General features: G+C 37.5%; 1 protein-coding gene across 1 annotated transcript in view; it reads right to left on the bottom strand.

The window, feature by feature from the left end:
• The window catches only part of ptprga (protein tyrosine phosphatase receptor type Ga), a 290375-nt gene that overhangs the window by 41624 nt on the left and 229182 nt on the right, over positions 1-19569 (bottom strand). The window contains exons 7-9 of the mRNA XM_077202673.1: positions 17787-17944; positions 9380-9572; positions 2754-2938 (exon numbers count right to left, since the gene is read on the bottom strand). Coding sequence (XP_077058788.1) covers positions 2754-2938; positions 9380-9572; positions 17787-17944 — 536 coding nt within the window. The remainder of the gene's footprint in view (positions 1-2753; positions 2939-9379; positions 9573-17786; positions 17945-19569) is intronic.

Raw genomic sequence — 19569 nt, 5'->3', positions numbered from 1 at the left:
TCTGCCTCACATAACATTCATTACCACCTAAAGCACCTCTGAGCTGCTCAGCTGGGACACAAACACATTGGAATTCAGTGAGTGAGGCACTGATTTATTTTTAAAGGCTGCTTATATAATGTACGCCTTTATCAATAAATTATGCAACATTGTTAGGATCTTTCTGAGAACATATTAACACACAGTACACTTTAGATTAGTGTCTACTTGATATAAAATTGAGTGTTTAATGAAATTAAAGGACGCTAAATTTAATTAGTTTCTTTATTAGCTGTGTTTGCTTATTATATTGTTCATACCCAGCTTTAGGGAACTGAACAAACACTTCAGTGTAATATTTTAAAGAGAAAGTTCACCCAAAAATCATAAAATACTCACCCTCAAGTTGTTCCAAACCTGTATGAATTTAATTCTTCTGCTGAACATAAAATAAGATATTTTGAAGAATATGGGTAATAAGACAGTTGATGGGATCCATTGACTTAGTATGGAAAAAACCTTTGAAGTCAATGGGGTCCATCAACTGTTGGAAACTGACATTCTACAAAATATCTTCTTTTGTATTCAGCAGGAGAAAAGAAACTCATAGAGGTTTGAACAACTTGAGGGTGAGTAAATGGTGGCAGAATTTTCCTTTTTGGCTGAACTAACCCTTTAATCTTTAACAGATTATGTGTAAAAGGAAGGACAAGATAATAAATCAGCTTTACTGAAACTGTAAGTAGACAAAATCTGAACAACTGTTTGAAGTGGGACTATGAATAAAGACTGTAAATGAAAAGAGTTCAATTTAAATATTTTAAAATGAGTTCAAAGGAGCTAGGAGCACTTCATTCTTATTGGTAGCTGAAACACATTAGTCAAAATATTTGAAAAAAAGAAAGAACATGTGCATGGCAGTGCAGGCCTTCAGCAGGTACACACTTGACAAACAAATCGACTTCGACAGTCAGGTATGGGCACCTTTTAACTCCATTTCCTTCATTGGTGCCTGTTTGAACCTCGCGCAGGCAGCCTCATTTCATCTCTGAGAAATGAAGATTCAATACAATCCTAAGTGTATGAGCAATAGCCATTACCATAACTCACTTCACCTCCCCGGGGTCTGCTGAAAAGTGCTGAGGGCTTGAGGGATTTGTAAATCTTGCACTAAGTAAATGGCGTCAGTTCCTCTCCACATGCACCAACACCTTTCTGATTTATGCGAGTTCATTCTTTAAATGACCCCGACTCAGATATTACTCTGTGGTGTTGGGTTATTATAAGTGGAAAGGAGTAAAAACTCTTTCTCTATTGATCTGGGAAGCAGTCCCTCAAAAATCGCTAATTTGACCCAGATAGCAACATCTTGGGACGAGAGGGGAAGTAAAAATGGAAATGAAGAACTTAAAAGAAAAGAGGGAGGAACAATGAAAAATAGAGAGGAATTTGAGAAAGGAGTGAATCTAATGATGATGTTCCGTAATGGGATGCAATGCCATTTTCAAATTGCACACTGAAATATTTGGGAACAAAATGAACAAAAATGGCTTCTTTCTACTGTCTCGTCGCCTCGCAGCCCCCTACGGACTAGAGAATCAGAAATCTCAGCCTGTTATACATTTCACAGCCCACTGAGTGTGCGTGATAGAAAGTCAAGAGAAATGAGACTAAAATACATCTCCGCCTCTTAAACAGTTTTAGTGCATTAGAATTTTCAAATGGTGGGCCTCAAGGTCAGTGTCTACCGCTGCGACCCCCTGCTGACGACCTAAAATACTGACTTTATTCACAGTCACACTCGCTGCGCTCCTGCAAACACGCTCTAGCGGAGGAGATATTACAGGATATTATCCACGAGCATTTACAGACGTAATATCAACATCCTCACATTCAGATTGTTTTTACAAGAACAGACTGCCACAAATCTGAAACCTGGAATGGTTATTGCTTAAGGACAAGCAGAATTCAAAATGAACCAATAAATCAGAAAAATGGATTACAATTGAATAAGCGTATTTATAAAAATAGTAGGAAAGATAAAATCAGGTCCTATCCTATATATATTTTCCTTCTGAAATTCAGCTTAACTAGGAAATATGTCACATTACGGAAGTAGAGCATGTTGCGAATGCCATTTCATGTGGTCTTTAAAGATGCTTATTTAATCCTTTGCTGGGTTTATTGTGAGATATTGTGGTATAGATGACCAATACAAACACAGAATCCCTCAACAATATTGGAAATATGTCACTTTATGAATGTAAAGCACATTGTGAATGTTATATCATGCTGTCTTTAAAGTATAAGTCGGATATTTTATAATTTTTGGGAGATATTGTGGTATAGATAATCAAAAAAACAACAACAAAAAAACCCCCAAACAATTCCTCTTTACCATGTTTCACACTGAAAATTCAGTTTAGAAATTTCACACCCCACTAATAAACTAGATAAACATTTCATTAAAGTTAAGTGTGATAAGAATGCCATTTCATGTGGTCTTTAAAGATGCTTATTTAATCATTTGCTGGGTTTATTGTGAGATATTGTGGTGTAGATGACCAATTCAAACACAAAAAGCACACAGAACCCCTCACCAATATTTTTTCCCAATGAATATTTGGGTTAACCCCGAAATATGTCACATTACGGAGGTTTAGTGTGTTGCGAATGCTACTCCATGTTTTCTTTAAAGTATAACGTCACGAATAACATCATTTGTGAGCATATTGATGACCATTACACACAAAAAAAAACATTCAACTCCTCACCAGTTTCTGATCACTCCCTTTGACGTACGTCTCCTCGTATGACTCGTCGTTTCTGGTCCAGCTGTAGGAAATGAGGTAGCTGATGATGGGCGGATCGTAGGTGATCTCCGGACGGGACCATCGAACCACTAACGCAGTCTTGTTCATGTGCTGGACGTTCATGTTGATCGGGGCACTGCTGCATGCTGTGTGGAAGACGAAAAGAAGAAAAGTGTGTGTTTACCTCTTTGCCACCACTCTAACCTTGAGCTCCATTGTTGCCCTTAGATCCCACAGCCACTAGATGGCTCTGTTAGACTACTGACTACATATACTTGGCTTTCACGTGTCCTGAATTGTGTCATGCCCTCTGTAAACACCGGCATCATCCAAGTTGCTGTTAATCTCCCCAGCAGAAGGTGTTTAATCACCGAGCGTGCCACAGTTTCTGGCGGCTAACAGGATGCGTAGGGGTGAGCTTCTATTCAGAGAGAAATCTGACAGAAGAAGCCTCACATTTTCTTTAGTTTTGTGTTCCTAAAATGCATGCACACATTTGCAACGCAGACAAGAGCACACCTCCACACACTCAAAACACACTCCCTCCCACAGCCACAGGGGAGCTATTACATCCAAAACAATGCTAATTAAACTAATTCTACCATCACTCCTCTCTCCGAAGCCTCTATTAGCTCTAATCATGAGAGAAGTAATAGTGACTACAGCCGTAATCATACTGCATAAAGACTGGCTTTCACACAGATGGCATGCATTGATGATTACAGCACACAAACATGACTTTGACATTCGAGGATGGAAGCTTGTCCTTAAAATAAGACTTCATAGACATTTCAACAGCCTGCAGTTTATGGAAGAATTACGTTCAAAAGCTCATGATCATCCCAATTTGCATATTTGCAATTTTCATCCTAAATGGTATTCACGATTAAAATCAGCGGGTCTCAAATCATGGTACATCAAATATAGTGATCAAAAAAAATTGTCCAGGTGGAACTATTAATACTGCCCATAAATGCCCATGAATTAATGATGTTCTCTTACGACTTTTTCAAAAGTTAGGAATGAGATGCCAATTCTGCCACATCAGTTTTTTTTATTCATATACCTAAAAGATAAACAATAATGAATTGTAACCATAAACGCAAACAATGTGTAAAAAAGGATTTTGCCGTCATAATATGTGCTAAACCTGCAGTGCTTACTTTCCAATCACTAACAAAATAAGACACTAAGACCCTAAAGGAAAGTTCACAGACACCAACATCAATGCGTGGGCATGCATTTTCAAATACAAATTGTGTTTAGACCAATGCATAAAAAATGATGCTTACAGAAAAGCCGAAATACTCTGGTACACAGTTCTGCACCACTGTTTGTTTCTTTATAGTCACAATATATCGTGTCACAATATATCACAATACAAAAATGCAACAATACGTATCATGGATAGTGACAATATGTATTGTGTACAGTTCACCCAAAATGAAAATTACTGTGCGAGAAAACATTAAGTTTACAGTTTTGTTGTCAGTACTCCATTTAACTACTATATGTAATGTTTAATATATTGTATAATAATGCAATGGGGGAATGTTTGTGGGTCCGGATAATGCCAAATGTCTTATTGCACCAGTAAAAATGGCCTACATTATTTTAAATATTTCTAGTCAGTGACAGAGTGCAAATATTCATCTAAAATAATTCTGTTTTCAGCTTCAGAATCATGAATATTTTTATTCTGGCGTCACTATTGTCCTGTGCATTGGGTTACCACCACTAAATCCAAACCTCTTCATTTCCACCCCCAATGTAATACCAGATTTAACATTTTAATCAACAGTTCATTTTGTTAACCTTTTATCATGTCTTTGAATATCGCAATAATATCGTATCGTGAGTTCAGTATCGTGATATGTATCAAATCGTGACATGAGGGTATCGTTTCACCCCTAGTATTAACATGTACATTTTTTTTCCCAAATATACCAAATTTTCACTCTGAATGTTTGTCTTGGTGTAAGCAGGCCTTTAAATCGCAAAAAATTGCTTCCTGTAGCCTTTTCAGCTACTTCCTACTGAAAGTACTAACTACAAATTAGTAGAAGTAGAATGTACAAACTAGAATGCTTTTCATTATCAATGCCATTGCATGATTCGTGTTAAATATTTTTGGTACATTTTATGGTAACGCTTCATTTTACAGTCCTGTTCCCCATGTACATACTATGTACTTATTATAGTAATTACAATCACTGGGTAATAACTAGGTACTAACCCTGAACCTAATCTTAACCCATGTACTTACCTTATATTACCCAGTACTTTCTTAGGTAAGTACACTGTAAGTACACGTAAGTTAACGTACTGTAAAAGGAAGCGTTACCCATTTTATAATGACAGATTTAAATATATTCCAATAAATCATCACAGGCAGAGCCTGATCACAGCATTTTCTCCATCCATGTGTCTGTGCAACACTACAGTATATAACCCATTCCTGCTCGCTCGCCCCACTCAGAAACACAGTCGCAGAGGTTATTGCGCAAGAGTGCAGGTCTCTTAAGAGATGCACAGAGAATCGTTTAATAAAAAGGCCATCTTTGGCCCTCCGGCTTGTTGACCATGGAGAGCGAGATTAATGGAGGGATATAGCAGGAAAGGAGAGAAGGTGAGAGCAGAAGTCAAATTAGAGAGAGAGAAAGTGCAAACACGCCGTTAACCTTGAGCGGCTCTTTCGAACAAGCTGACACATAAGACCAGTTTAAAGGAACAGTTCATCCGAAAAAGAAAATGCTATACCATTGGCTGGATAAAAAGGTTTGGAACAACATGAGAGCGAAAAAATATAAACAGGATTTTTGTGTACTATTCCTACACTCTTAAAAATATATATTTTTTGCAGTAATGGCATAACACTTTTAGTAAGAACGTTTAGTAAAACGTTCTTAAAAGACATTTTCCAAAAGACATTTTCCACTATAAAGAACCTTTTGTGGAATGGAAAAGTTCCATGGATGTTACAGGTTCATCATGAAACCTAAAGAACTAAGCATTAGCCACACAAGAACAGCTCAGATTATGTCTACTTTAGTTTGAAATATTGAATGTTTAACAAAGAAAAAAAAAAAAGGTTCAGTTGACGCAGTTCCTACACATGTGGGGATTGGTGCTGCATCAGAATCAGAACCTCTACTATATTTTGAGTGCTGATAGAACCAGTTTGGCAGTTTCGTCTACTATGAGGGAAAGCTATGATCCAGCACGTGTTTTGAATTAATCGAAGCTGACAAAAAGTTCAGCTCCAGCCTGCAGGCACCATTGATATGCTTCTGTTCTCAGCCTCTATCACACTATTACTCCACCCTTTTCATTCCTTTTCCCCTTATTCTATCCTTTCTGTTCCCTTTTTATTCTTCGACAACAGTGGACGGTGTCACAATCAATTTTTCACGGAGCTGAAATTAAACGCATAACGAGGGAACGATAAGAGGAGCGTTTCTCTCTTCGTACTACAGAATTATTTCCAAGCACCCAAATTAATTATACTTCTGATTCAGACGGCTCTGGAATCTGGGAAGCTGTTTAGGAGTTTGGGTGTAATTCTGGGAATCCAAATCACCTGGAGCTATTTGGACCCATGTCAACAAGCTGGTGGGACAGAGAGAGTGCGGGTGGTCAGCTCTCTGTGTTCCTTCCACTACTGGCACTTCTGGGCTTGTCGACATTTAATTTGTCTATTAACAAAGTCCAACAGTGGATGGATATACACGGTCACAGAAGAACTCTGGCATTTTTGATTTCCTTTCCTGAATCAATTTAAAATGCTATCTATAAAACAAATAGACAGCAATTTTATTCCAACACAATGTTTAAAATTGAATCTCCATAACATTTAGAATAAAATGCCTTTGTAGAATAAGTCCGTGCTATGGCTAATTTTATAGCTAGCAAATAGCAATATTACAGCTTTATAGGAAAGGACAAGTGTAGTATTTGTCTCCAGCTTTATCTCCTCTTAAGGCCGGGACACACCAAGCCTTCGGTCGACTGTTTTCGCACCGTTGGCTCTAGTCGTACGTTTTTTTTTTTTTTGGGCCAATTAAGCATGTTGAATAGGCATCGGGCCGTTGGTGAGAGGGAGAACTCTGATTGGCTGTTCAGCTTAGTGACGAAAGCAAGCAAAGAAGTCAAGACGGTACAGACAGAAGGATGTTATACTTTTACGTCACTTTCGAATGCACAAATATTTTCATAATAACATGAACTGACTGGAATGAAGAAAGTGATCAGAGTGATTGATTTTCAAAATGGTAAGCAAGCTTTGCTTTGTTTACAGTTTATATATCTGCAGTTAGTTTCGGCTTCTCTTTTTGAATGACCAACATAGACTATTGCTACCCGCTGATATAGACAGATATTTACTGACACAGACGCAGAACACACATGCTAGTCCACAGCCGCCTTTCGTCCTTTTGGTGTGTTCAAGCGCAGCTTTTTGTCCGAGACGCAGCCGACGAGAGGCAACAACACAGTCGGTTGCAGCGCCGCTAGATCTTTGACATCAGCTTGGTGTGTCCCGGTTTTAAGGAACACAGTCTGGCCACGTGTAGATGTCGTCTCTTTACCCTGACCAAGGTGATGAGGACGGTGTGGTCTTTCTGACCTGTAATTTGTGCACTGTGATTTGTATTAGAGCTGTTGGGAATGAGGGATTGTGCTTGGACCATGGATCACCAGGCAAGATTTTATGAACATGTGAGAGAACTGTAAATGAGAGGAGCTACCGCGGTATAATGCCAGTGCCAATCAATATCTGTGAAAGCCCTCAAGATATTCTGCTCGGTAACGTACAGAAAAAGAGTGTGTGGATGAATGTTTTGTGAATATGGGTAAACAATCTTTGTTTGTATTGAGAGGTAGTAGGGATATGTGTGTGTGTGTGTGTGTGTGTGTACTCAATTCTGTTTGCCAATCCATGAGTGGATCAAATGTTCCTTTATGAGGAAAGCTTCATAAAGGGATGTAGAAATGGCAGTAAGGATGCTTATTAGTATGTTAGGATCCCTGTCACATGACCCACATCAAGACTTCAATGCTCTTCTCGACACAAACGTCAAGTGTCGCTGTGATCTCCACATGAAAAGTGGTTCAGATAGCGCCATGAAAAGTGACTTTACAAGGTTGCTAGGCAGCAAAAAAGCGGGAAGTGTACATAGTAAGTGGTGACAGAAAGGGGTAACATTGAAGTTCACACCAGGAAAAAGTCCTGGGGCCTGATGTATAAACGTGAGGCACAAAATGGGTATAGAAATGTGTGTAAGTAATTTCCACGCTCATATCAGGATTTATAATAAATAAATGAACTAGGCGTATATATTTGCACACCATACGGACAGTAGGCATTGTAAGCTCAATGTATGGTTATTTCGGGGGGGAGAGCATGTACACACAATCTTCTGCTGACTGGATTTTATAAAGGGAATTTTGTGCCGGTTCTGGCTTTGTGTTTTTTTTTAGCTTTTGTGCGTACACACACTTTTAGGATGAAATCTACGAAAAGTTTATACAACAGGTGTTTTTCTCAACGCAGTGTGGGATATAAACATCTAGGCTTACAATACCCGTAAAAAACAAATCAACAACTTATGTAACAAATAAACATAGCTGTCAATAGATTCAATAATTCAAAAATTTGTGATCTCCATTTTTTTACGCCAAAACATTTAGAAATATATATATATTTTTTTAAATAATTATTTTAATTATTGAATTATGTATATATAATGCAATTATATAATATACACTTCTATATACTGTGTATATTACATTTTTATTAAATGAAGACAAATTGAGCTCAGTACAAATATACAATAATTAAATAGTACAATAACTTCATATTAATACATGCACAAAAATATTAATTTAATGCAACAATTTAATTTAACAGCCTGCAAACAACTTATTTCTTTAAACATCTCTTTTCGATTAGATACATCTACTATAATTAAATAAAGTATAACAATCTCATATTAATATTTGTAGAAAAATATTCACACCTATTAATTTAATACTTTCTGTAATTTGTTTTAAATTTAAGTTAATAAAAAAAATAAAAACAATAACCCCAATAAAAGCCAAAAGGTGGTCCCCACCATGATATAAAAACAAATGTGTGTTTATGGAATGGTCTGATCATTTGTCGATTAAAGCAGGTGTCTTCTGGAGCGTGTGAAGCAGATCTGGGGTGTACACACAGAGGTGAGAAAAGCAGTGTGTCCTTGAAAAGCTGCAGTCTAGTGCATTTCCTGCCACACGGAGCAGAGAAATGAGCAAGAGAATGGGCAAGTAAAGACAGAGCGTCTAATGACACAATAGCAGAGGACAGCACCATATGCCACCTACTCACTCTCATTACACACACGCACTCACACACACTGATGCGCACGCGTTCGCGCTCGTGTTGTGCCATGCATTATGAGTAAGCACTAATGAGGAAAATCTGAATCTATTTGAATCTAAACTTGTATCTAAAAAGAGTCTAAAGCTTAGGAATACAGCATCTGTGATGCAAAGCTATGATATAAAACATCTGGTTTATAAACAGACAGTCAGGAGAGCCCGCCCACCTTTGGAAGCCTCTGTGCCGTACGGGTTCCCCAGGCTGTCAGTCAAGTCAGGCAGCCAAGCATCTTTGACTGCGGATTTGAAGACCTCTCGGTTGTCCAGACTCTGGAGTGGGCGGAAGTTGTTTCGCAGGTATTCCACGGATTTAACATGGTCCTGCTGTTCTGTGGTGAAGATGGAGTAGAACGCCTCCAGCTGTGAGAGAAAGAGAGAGAGAAAGAGAGAATTCAGTATGTTTTCATATGTCTCTTATTTTTTAAGTAAGTCATCTCCCAAGATGCCCTCTTTTCCCTCCTTCAAAACTAGTGACTCAGAGGAATGTTATTTTAGCTCACAGGCTGATCAAAAACCGAAAACATGACCGACTGTCTGTCTTAGTTCTGCCTCAGCCATGCCTCACTAACCTTCTGTCTCCTTCCCTCTCTTGCTCAAAAACACTGAACTTCAGAAAGCCGAAACTGAACATCGTCCTTTTAACATTTATTAAATCCTGTGGAATCTGAAGTCATTTGATGGATCACTTTAAACTAAAACACGCTAGTATAAAGGATGGGACACACCAAGCCGATGTCAAAGATCTAGCGGCGATGAAACCGACTGTGTGACAAAAAGCTGCGCTTGAACACACCAAAAGGACGAAAGGCGGCTGTGGACTAGCATGTGTGTTCTGCGTCTGTGTCAGTAAATATCTGTCTATATCAGCGGGTGTCAATAGTTCGTCATTCAAAAAGAGAAGCCGAAACTAACTGCAGATATACAAACTGTAAACAAAGCAGCGCTCACATCCTTACATTTTGAATATCAATCATGTTAATCACTTTCTTCATGCCAATATTTCTTGAGGCTAAGTAGAGCTGGCATGTAGAACACACCATGAAAACTAGCACGACCTACGCTCACCGACCGGCTGATGTTGGTGTCACGGCCCTAAGAAAGAGCCAAGGCTGAGTGTTTGGGAATGTGTGAGTTTGAGGCTGTACCATTGAGAAACAGTACTTTGGAGAATTGTTTTTAGAGGACAGAGAGCTAAAAATGGTCAAACCTCCATTGGAAAACATCCTCAAATGTCAAAATGGTTCATTCATTTAGGAAGAAAAATTTGATCTGTCCATCCATCTTTCTTTCTTTTGAGTAAAGGTTCTTAGGTTCTAATAAAAATAAGGTTTGGATCAGAATTGTTTGAGTGTTTCAAAAAAGTTGATAAATTTTATTTTTGTATTTTATTTTATTTAAATTTTGTTTATTATCTTCAGCATTTTTTCACTTCTTATGACACCACTAACCAGTGGCGTGCACAGACCTCCTCAGGGGCAGGGGCGGAAGACCAAAAAGGGCAAAAAGAAAAAAAGAAGAGTTCCTTGTTTTTGTCTTTTTATCCTTTAATTCCTTGGCATTCTATGAAAAGATGTTGATCAAACGAAAATAGGGAAATTATTATAATATTACTAAATATAATTTAGAACACAACTTTTATGAATTTTGAAGCGTTCAAACAACCCCACGTTTGCATGACTTCAATGTCTCCATCACTAAGCTTCCGACAACTCTTTCAGGGTACGTTTACATGACAACGTACTTAAAACAGAAGTTTTCGCAAACAGACAACAACATAAAAAAAATCCCCTTTCACAAGGATTTGCGAAAACTACTAAAAACGCTGTATATGCATTGCAGGCCAGTAGTTGGCGATGCCACTTTGTAAAGAAACACTACACGCCTATAGACTGAACATGTAATACGCGTGCACATAACATCACAGTTTTCAAAATCTTGCACTTTCAAACCCAAAAAAGTTTGCATTTTCAGGGCCCCAAAATGCCATTGTCATGTAAATGAACGGCCAAAACGTTTCAGTTGAAAATGGTGTCATGTAAACGGCCCCTCAGTCTTTGTTTAAAAACATTTTCCCTGAAAGTTAAAGTTAGAAAAGTTTTCAAGAGCGTGATTATAAACACAACGAGGCTGTGAAAGCCAATTAGTGAGTAGATGAGTTTACCTGTTCGACTAATGACATTTAATGTCCACGACAATCTCTGTAGCCTTTTAGCAACTTGTTAGCAACCGCCTTTTACAAGACAAGTGAAAGCTTTAAAAAAAAAAAATCAAAAGAGAGTATTAGGCTACTAATGTATTTTATAAGAAAAAGTGAAAAAATATCTTGAGCTTGTGCTCGCCACAGACCTAATTTCAAGCATTTACCAAAAACCCATTAAAAAAAACCCATTGACTTCCAGACAGTATAAACAAAAGTGCTAATAATGCTAAATCTTCTGTTTCTGTGTTTTGGCCAACAAAATTACCTCATCCCTGCACCACTCTAATGATTTTAGTGCATTTCCTCAACAAGATTCTCTTCAAATTGTTGCATCATCATGTACTTTACCAAACAAAACAGTGAGAATCAAGAAGGTAATTATGAGGAATTCATGTTTAGTTTTGTTGATGTTGTAAATGTTATGTATTATATGCATATAGTGTTAGCTATCATGCAATCAGTACCACTTTACAATAAGGTTTCATTAGTTAAATTTGTTAAGAACTAATAATGAACTGCACTTCTACAGCATTTATTTATCTTAATTAATATTAATTTTAGCATTTACTAAAACATTATTAAAATCAAAAGTTCTATTTGTTAACATTAGTCAATGCACTGACTGTGACATAACATGAACAAACAATCAACAGGTATATTATTATTAACTAAGATTAACAAATACAGTAACAAATGTGTTGCTCATGGTTAGTCCATGTTAGTTAATACATGAATCATAAACAAATGAACCTTATTGTTAAGTGTTACTATGAAATCAAATATATAAATTCCTTATAATTTAGAGTTGGACATGGACTTAAGATTTTATTTCACTAGATGTAATTCCCCAAGCTAATAACACTTGCCTTCGATAGTATAAACAAATGACATTGTCAGACTCAGAATGCGGCTGAAATCGAGTTATACTTTTATTTTAGTTAAGCATAACTCGCAAGCTGCCACAACCTTTACAGTAGCACGGTAGGATAAATATAACTTTTCCATATTAGCGTAACTATATTATATTTGCAATTATCAGAGAGGGGCACAATACATTTTGAGACAAAAGGGGCAGGGGCTTGAGTGTATTAGTAACTGTAACTGTAGCTGTTGATAAAATGAGTGATTATATATATATATATATATATATATATATATATAAAAGATAAACATAATTATTATATATGTAAATTACATTACTGTTTAAAAAGACTTTTTAAAAATTTATGAAAACTGAAAAAAACAACACCGAAGCACTGAAACAAATGCGGTACAAATGTTTACATTTCTTGAGCAACAAATCAGGAACAAATAAGGATCATGTGACACTAAAGGATGGAGTCAAATTCAACTTTGCCATCAAAGGAATAATAACAACAACAATATATTAAAATAGAATAAGGTTATTTTAAATTGTAATAATATTTCACAATATTACAGTGTTTACTTTATTTTTGATCAAATAAATGCAACCTAAAATGTAAAAAATCTTATCGACCTAAACTTTTGATTGGTTAACATTTAACAAATATATTTGATTTCTAATAATAAAATATATATTATAATAATATAATAAAGAGTAAATGTATAATTAATTAAAAATATATTTAGAATAGTAATATCAGCAAACATTGATGTATGCAATAAATTAGCTACATTAATAAGCATATCATGTAATTAATGTGATCAAATTTTTTTGTTGATCCATACTCATAGATGCAATCATAATTAGCTTTATATAAAAACAACAGAAGTTTATGGTGTCGTCATGTATAGCTAGGTAAACGTGAAATAGCACACAAAAAAGAAAATGTGTGGCACAAAAACCAGCCTGAGCATCTGTGTCTGTGTTTTATTATCTGTTCCAGACACACACCCTCACGAGCGTTTCAAATCCTACATTCCCACATGCTGTACCGATCCAATATTCCACCAAATCTGATCTGTGACATCATTTCCTGTGCTTTAGGGTCACACCGAATCCCGCTGCATCAATATGGTGCTCTCGGATAATCTCCTGATCACAATCCTCATCTATTAATCCTTCGTTCGCCCAAACCTTGCTTCTAAACAGCTTACTGGGATTTTGCGTCGGCTACAAAAGCACGTCTCTCATTGTGTACAATTCTTAGCGCTGAAGTAATCCTGGACAGATGTGTTTGTGTGTGTGTTTATGAAATGACTGTGCATCAGGGGTATGAAGGTTAAGTAATCCCTGGTGGGAAATCACAGCAACAGGGCCGTTCTGGGTGTGTGTGTGTGCGTCACTGCTCAAAAGACATGTTGGAGTCTGATGGTTGAGTAATCCCTTATGGCTAACAGCAACAGGGCATTCTAGGGGCAAATGGCAAGACGTGTGTGTGTGTGTGTGTGTGTGTGTGATGTCCACCTATGCTCCAGATGTTGCAAATGCAGTAGACTGGCTGAGCATCGATCGTGTCTTAAAGCGCCCCAGAGCTCAGTCTGTCAGTCTCTGTGACCTACTTCCTGCTTTGATGAAGAACAAAGGAGCAAGAAAAATGGGGAGTGAAGGACAACTGTCTTCCTCCATAGACTCACTTATATCTGCCTCAGCAGTGTTTCCTTTTAAACAAAATCACCTAGAGACGAAAGGGAACAAAAGAACTTTTAGAGGTGTCAAATGAGAGCAGAAAGCTTCTCTGGGCAGTGTTTACAGCTCTAAGGAAGGGACTGTGTCTTCCTGTTAAACGCTCGGTGAGCTGTGACCCGTACACGTATCACTTCCTGCAGTTTTGCTCTGACAGGCTCAGAACATTTGGATACTGATAGTGACTCACACATCTGACAAAATCTGGGCTATGACTGAGCAGATTGTCCAGTGATCATTTGGCTATATGTAAAGTCATGCAAATGCCTTTATAATGCATCATAAATGGTTTAAACTTTAAGACTTTTGTCCATTGTCCAAACAATGTGGAAAAGGGGACTAACCTGTTATAATTACCACTAAGAAACCCATCATGGGGGCACACTTAAAAACAGCACAAGACATGGCACAACTGTCATAGCCATTCGTCTGAATGTGTGTGACTATAATAGTGGTGCGTAGGTATAGTAGCTAGCAGCTAAAGCACAATATGCTATCAGAGTGCTAATTAAAGTGGCGCCAGTAAAAAATATCAATAATAGTAATATCAATAATAAACAAAATAGTCAATATCACTAACAATTTGTACATTAGTCAACAATTGTGACCAACGAACTCTCATGAAAACTAGAATATTCCGTTATTGTATGACTTGGATTGTACGAAAAGGTACACCTATTATACTGTATGTTTTTTTAGAATTGTTGTTTCGGTCATGCGTTTTATGTGTCTTCCTCTTGTCTACCTTGCGGACAAGTTTCCACAATTTCAAGTGGACAAAAATTATGTATTTTCAGTATTGCGTTGGCTGAACATTCAACAATCACAATACAATAGAATGGCATATCAAGCCCTATTCAAGTTAAACGAGCAGAACAAAAGTATCTGTAAATAATTCTTAAATAATTAAAACTCATTTACGAATTGTGCAATAATGGTTTTAGGAATGATTTACACAGAGTTAGTGCTTACGCCCATCACGTCTCGTTTTAGAGTGTGAAATTAAATATGTGTTCTCTGCTTGTCTATTTCTTTTAAAATATTGACTTTATCGTTACAGCCTAACACCATACCGTTATAAATCTTGAAATGACTTTGAAATAACATGGAATCTTACATGGCCGGCCGGATGAGTTTTGTACAGATGTCCTTTGATCTTTCACATGTGAGAGCAAACCCTCACGCGGTGAGATCAGAAGCCGCAGAGAGGCCAGAGATGGATTGGTTTCTGACGGAGAACAACCTTTATAAACAGCCACTGTGTTCCCTCCCTGTACATTATAAACATTAGTCCTCACTTATCACCAGTGTTGGGAGTAACGCGTTACAAAAGTAATGCATTACAGTAACATATTACTTTTTGCTGTAACGCAGTAGTGTAAGGCATTACTTATCAATTTTCAGTAATATTTTACTCGGTACATGTTCAGTAAGGCTTGCGTTACAACAGACTTTTAGTTTTAATTGTAAAACAAACAACAACAAAAAACAGCAAAACCGCGAGACATTATAACGAATGAAAAATGCAAGTAGGCTAAATTACCTGTTCGTGGTCAGTCAATAGCCGCGTGTGGTGTCCAAGTCTGTAAATAAAGACTAAATGGCAGCGTCTGATATATTTGTATAGCGATTTATTTTTTACAGGAGTGGCGTGAGGTATGATTTAGGCCTCTGTGCTCGCGCTGGCCAGTGGAAAAGTAGCTAATGGTGAAGATGGCATGAAGAAGACTATACATTCGCGAGATGGACGTATGGGCATTAGGCTATTCGTTCTGTGTTTTTTTTTCTAAACAGTTAGGCTATGTTTATGTGCTATTTTTCATGTTTTCATCACGCAATCATGTTTTTGATGCCGTGGTGACGCGTTCATGTAAGGGCGGCGGCGCTGCCGATAAAGCACCTAAAAGCTGTCACAAAGAACCGGCAAAAGCAATGATTATGAATATGTCAAATATAGCAAGGAGACATTTTAATTGTTTATTAATAAAGTCAAGATGAAGTTGACGATGCTGACTCGCGATCTTCGCAGTAGTGAATGCACCAGAGAGAAATGCACATTTCATTTCATAAGCAGAGAGCAGTCTGTTTTCTTTCGTTTTGAATTGTTCTGTTTACAAGTAGACATTTCAATATAGATATATTTTTCAAGTCCGTGAATAGGCTACCTTATACGCTGAGTTTCGGTTCATTTATGAGACGCGCTCCAGTTCACGCGCTTAAATCCAGGCAATTGGTTGACGAAACATTGATTAAAATTAAGATACAATTAATACAAAACGAAATTCACTTTAAAGAAAGGCTTTGTGTGTGTAAGGTCTCTGTGAAAGTTTTAAAGCAGTCTTTTAGTGCCGCTTCATAGCGGTCGCGTCCATAACGGAGAACTGTCACGTCTGTAACATTGTTTTTTCCTCATAAATGCGAACACGAAAAATAAAATAAAATGAATATTTTATGTTCTGTGGAGAGCCAACCCTTCTTCATCCGATTTGCGCAGTGTAGGCTAATTCACAGAATTACAACAAAAAAAAATCGTTGCCTCCTAAAAGTTAAAGATTTTTTTTGTCACGCATGACTGTCTATTTCCCTAATATTAAATATAAAACGCATGTGTAGACTGATATTTTTTTAATGTCTGGACTCCTTTCAGGGAGGAGCCTATGGATAAACAGACGTTTCAATATTTTGGTATTAATGCATTTTCTGAGAATTTATATTTCAAGTTTTGACTGCAAATGTAATGTCCATAACGCTGGAATTCCCAAATTTTAAATAATTTATCCTCAACTAGTTTTGTGGTGTAGGTCTACGTATTTTATAATGTTAAGTTAACTTCAGATAATACTAATAGTAATTTAAAGATGTGGTAGCATTGGATCTGGACGGTATGGATAACGCTGGGAGTTGGAAGGGGTGTGTCGCCATTCTGCAGGTTCGTGGATCTGAGTGTTGCGATTTCGGTTTCATATGATATGGCATATCCTTACAGCCCTAGTCATTTTAGAGTGTTAAGTTCTACTCTTGTATAGTTATTTTGGTGAAAGTAACTCAAAAGTAATACAGGAGTAATGTAACGCATTACAATTCTGAGACAGTAATATTGTAAGGTAATGAATTACTTTTAAATAACAGTAACAAGTAATATATAATGTATTACAGTTTGGGAGTAACTTGCACAACACTGCTTATCACGTCTCTCTTTGTTTGGTATCTGAGTCTAACAGTGGTGATTGTGAGACTCTGATGATTATCTGCTCTAAAACCAAGCTTCTTTCCTCTGCACTTTGGAGTTAACTCACCTGACCTTCACATAGCTGTTCATGCAGCCTGTTAGCACGAAGATGCCCCACTTTTGACTGTTGGTTTTGTTCTATCACAGTGTAAACTCTCAGTTTGAGAGTATTTCTTATCAATCAGAGCTCAGGAGCATTGCCGAGAAGGAGAACAGGATGTATGTGCGCAAGCATGGCATACAAATGGAGAGGCATGAGTGAGTGTGGTGAAAGTCTGAGGTCTTTTAAGGTCCATTTCGTGAACTCTGTCTAATAAATGTGTAACGGTTTTAATTCCTCAGACTTCTAAACTGGGTCAGCCGCTCTGTTTAATGGGAATTTTGACTTTGTGCTCTACTTTGAATAAAGATGCACAATAAGTTCCCAATCTTGTTTGGTATAATTCGGCATATGTCTTAAAATAAATGTTTTTTTTAAACCCTCGACTAGCATGAATAACTTCAAACCCCCTACATATGTGTGTCAGAAAGACTCACCTGTTTGTAGGAGAGGAACACAGGCCGGCTGAAGATGATCCACTCCACCACTTTACTGCAGGGTGGGGTGGTCAGAGAGCCGATGTAACGGTAGTAGCTCCCAATTGAAGACGGCAACAGGTCTCGGAGCACGAAGGGCTCTAGAAATGTCTCTTTCTCTGGAACGACAACAACAACAAAGAACATGTTGAGAACAAGGATTTTAGTGGTTGTTGGTTAGCAGTGGTTGTATAAAGACGTCATAATTAGTGCTGATGCTTATATTGTTAGGATTTTGAGCAGGATTCTGATCCTTCTTAACTCTTTAAGCCATTGACAGAATTTTCCGGCTTTCTGTGTTTTCACTGTTGTACACATCTTCTGAAAGAGTACTGAACCTCCTGATTAAAACACATGTGAAGAAGGGGCAGAAACAAGCGATAGGATATGTGAGGAAATGTATACGTAAAATTATGTGATCATCAACATTAAACAGCATACATCGTTACAGAATGAAACGTCAACCCAGGACGAGCTTTAGGACTGTGAAGCTTTGGGGGTGTTGATGGACTCGATCTAATTCATCTGTGTTTTGATCATTGCTCTGAATCTGATCTGGATGTGGTCTTTGACAAAAATCTGACTTTCTCAGCTTTTTGCTCAAAAAGCAAGAGTGTCTGTTCTTTCTTTCGATATATTTCATGTTCAGATATATTTATACAAAAACAATATTCTGGGGGCCATGAAACTTTTGTGAAAATGATCCAAAATGCTGGAATTGATGGCAACTTAAAAAAAAAAAAACTTTTAGTTAAAAGTCTACTAAAAGTCTTTTAGTAATTGAGATTTAAATGACTTGGAATTGAATGGAATCCAATAATCAGCCTTAACTACGCATTTTCTTTAGAAAGTATAAAACTCAGGTTATGAAACTTTTTTTATTCATTTATTTATTTTAACAGCGAAATGGAGCAGCTGCAACTTTGCGATTAATCTCTGATTTGTCCTGGAATGGTTTTCCTCCACTTGTTGTCTGTTGTTATTCCAAAAAGGGACATGGGCCAGACTAAACGTTCAAGCTGTGGATGATTTGTGCGTTTAGCGTTTTAAAGCCACTCAATCCTCGAGAGGACACAATCTGCAGATTTCTACCCATAATCTTCCTCAGATTGAAACGCTTATCAGTTCCATCCAACAATGCCTGCCCAACATATGGCTGGCCTGGCGACATGATAAAACCAAAACCGCTTTCAACTTGAGTGTTTCTTGTTCTGATTTTCAAATGCTCAAACATTGCGCCTGAAATCAAGATAAACAGATGCAGAACGCTGATTGGTTTGATGCGAAGCGAGGATGATGCACAAAGAATAAAGTATCTTGCTGACCCATTTTCCAAACCTAACATTGGGAAACCTGTTTAGAGGAGCTTAGCATGCAAATGGCATTTGATTTAGAAATCAAATTCTGCACATTTGATAATAGTACAGCCTGAACAGTCCAACCCTTAAAAATGCAGTGTTGACAACGTCTGTCCCGTTGGGTTGTTTGTGCGATTCTGTATTGACAATCGGAGTGGCGACGGCCAGGTAAATGGAGACTTCAAAACGTCCCTTGAAGACTGAATCAATGGAATTGTAATGCATTCTGTAGAGAAACATAGACCTCATTCACTGGTTTGATTTATGCACCCCAGAGAAGTGATTCTTGGTTGAGCGAACAGTACTTGATGACTGGTGCGGCTTGAGAGGACAAACATGAACTCGCGACGCACAACGCCACTACAAATCACAGCAGGGTTTAGAGA

This window comes from Siphateles boraxobius, unplaced genomic scaffold (genome assembly GCF_051911475.1).
Source record: "Siphateles boraxobius isolate OS27281-9 unplaced genomic scaffold, OSU_SipBor_1 5, whole genome shotgun sequence".
Classification (NCBI taxonomy): domain Eukaryota; kingdom Metazoa; phylum Chordata; class Actinopteri; order Cypriniformes; family Leuciscidae; genus Siphateles; species Siphateles boraxobius.
The sequence above is the reverse complement of the archived record's forward strand: the minus strand, read 5'-3'. Positions and strand labels throughout refer to the sequence as shown.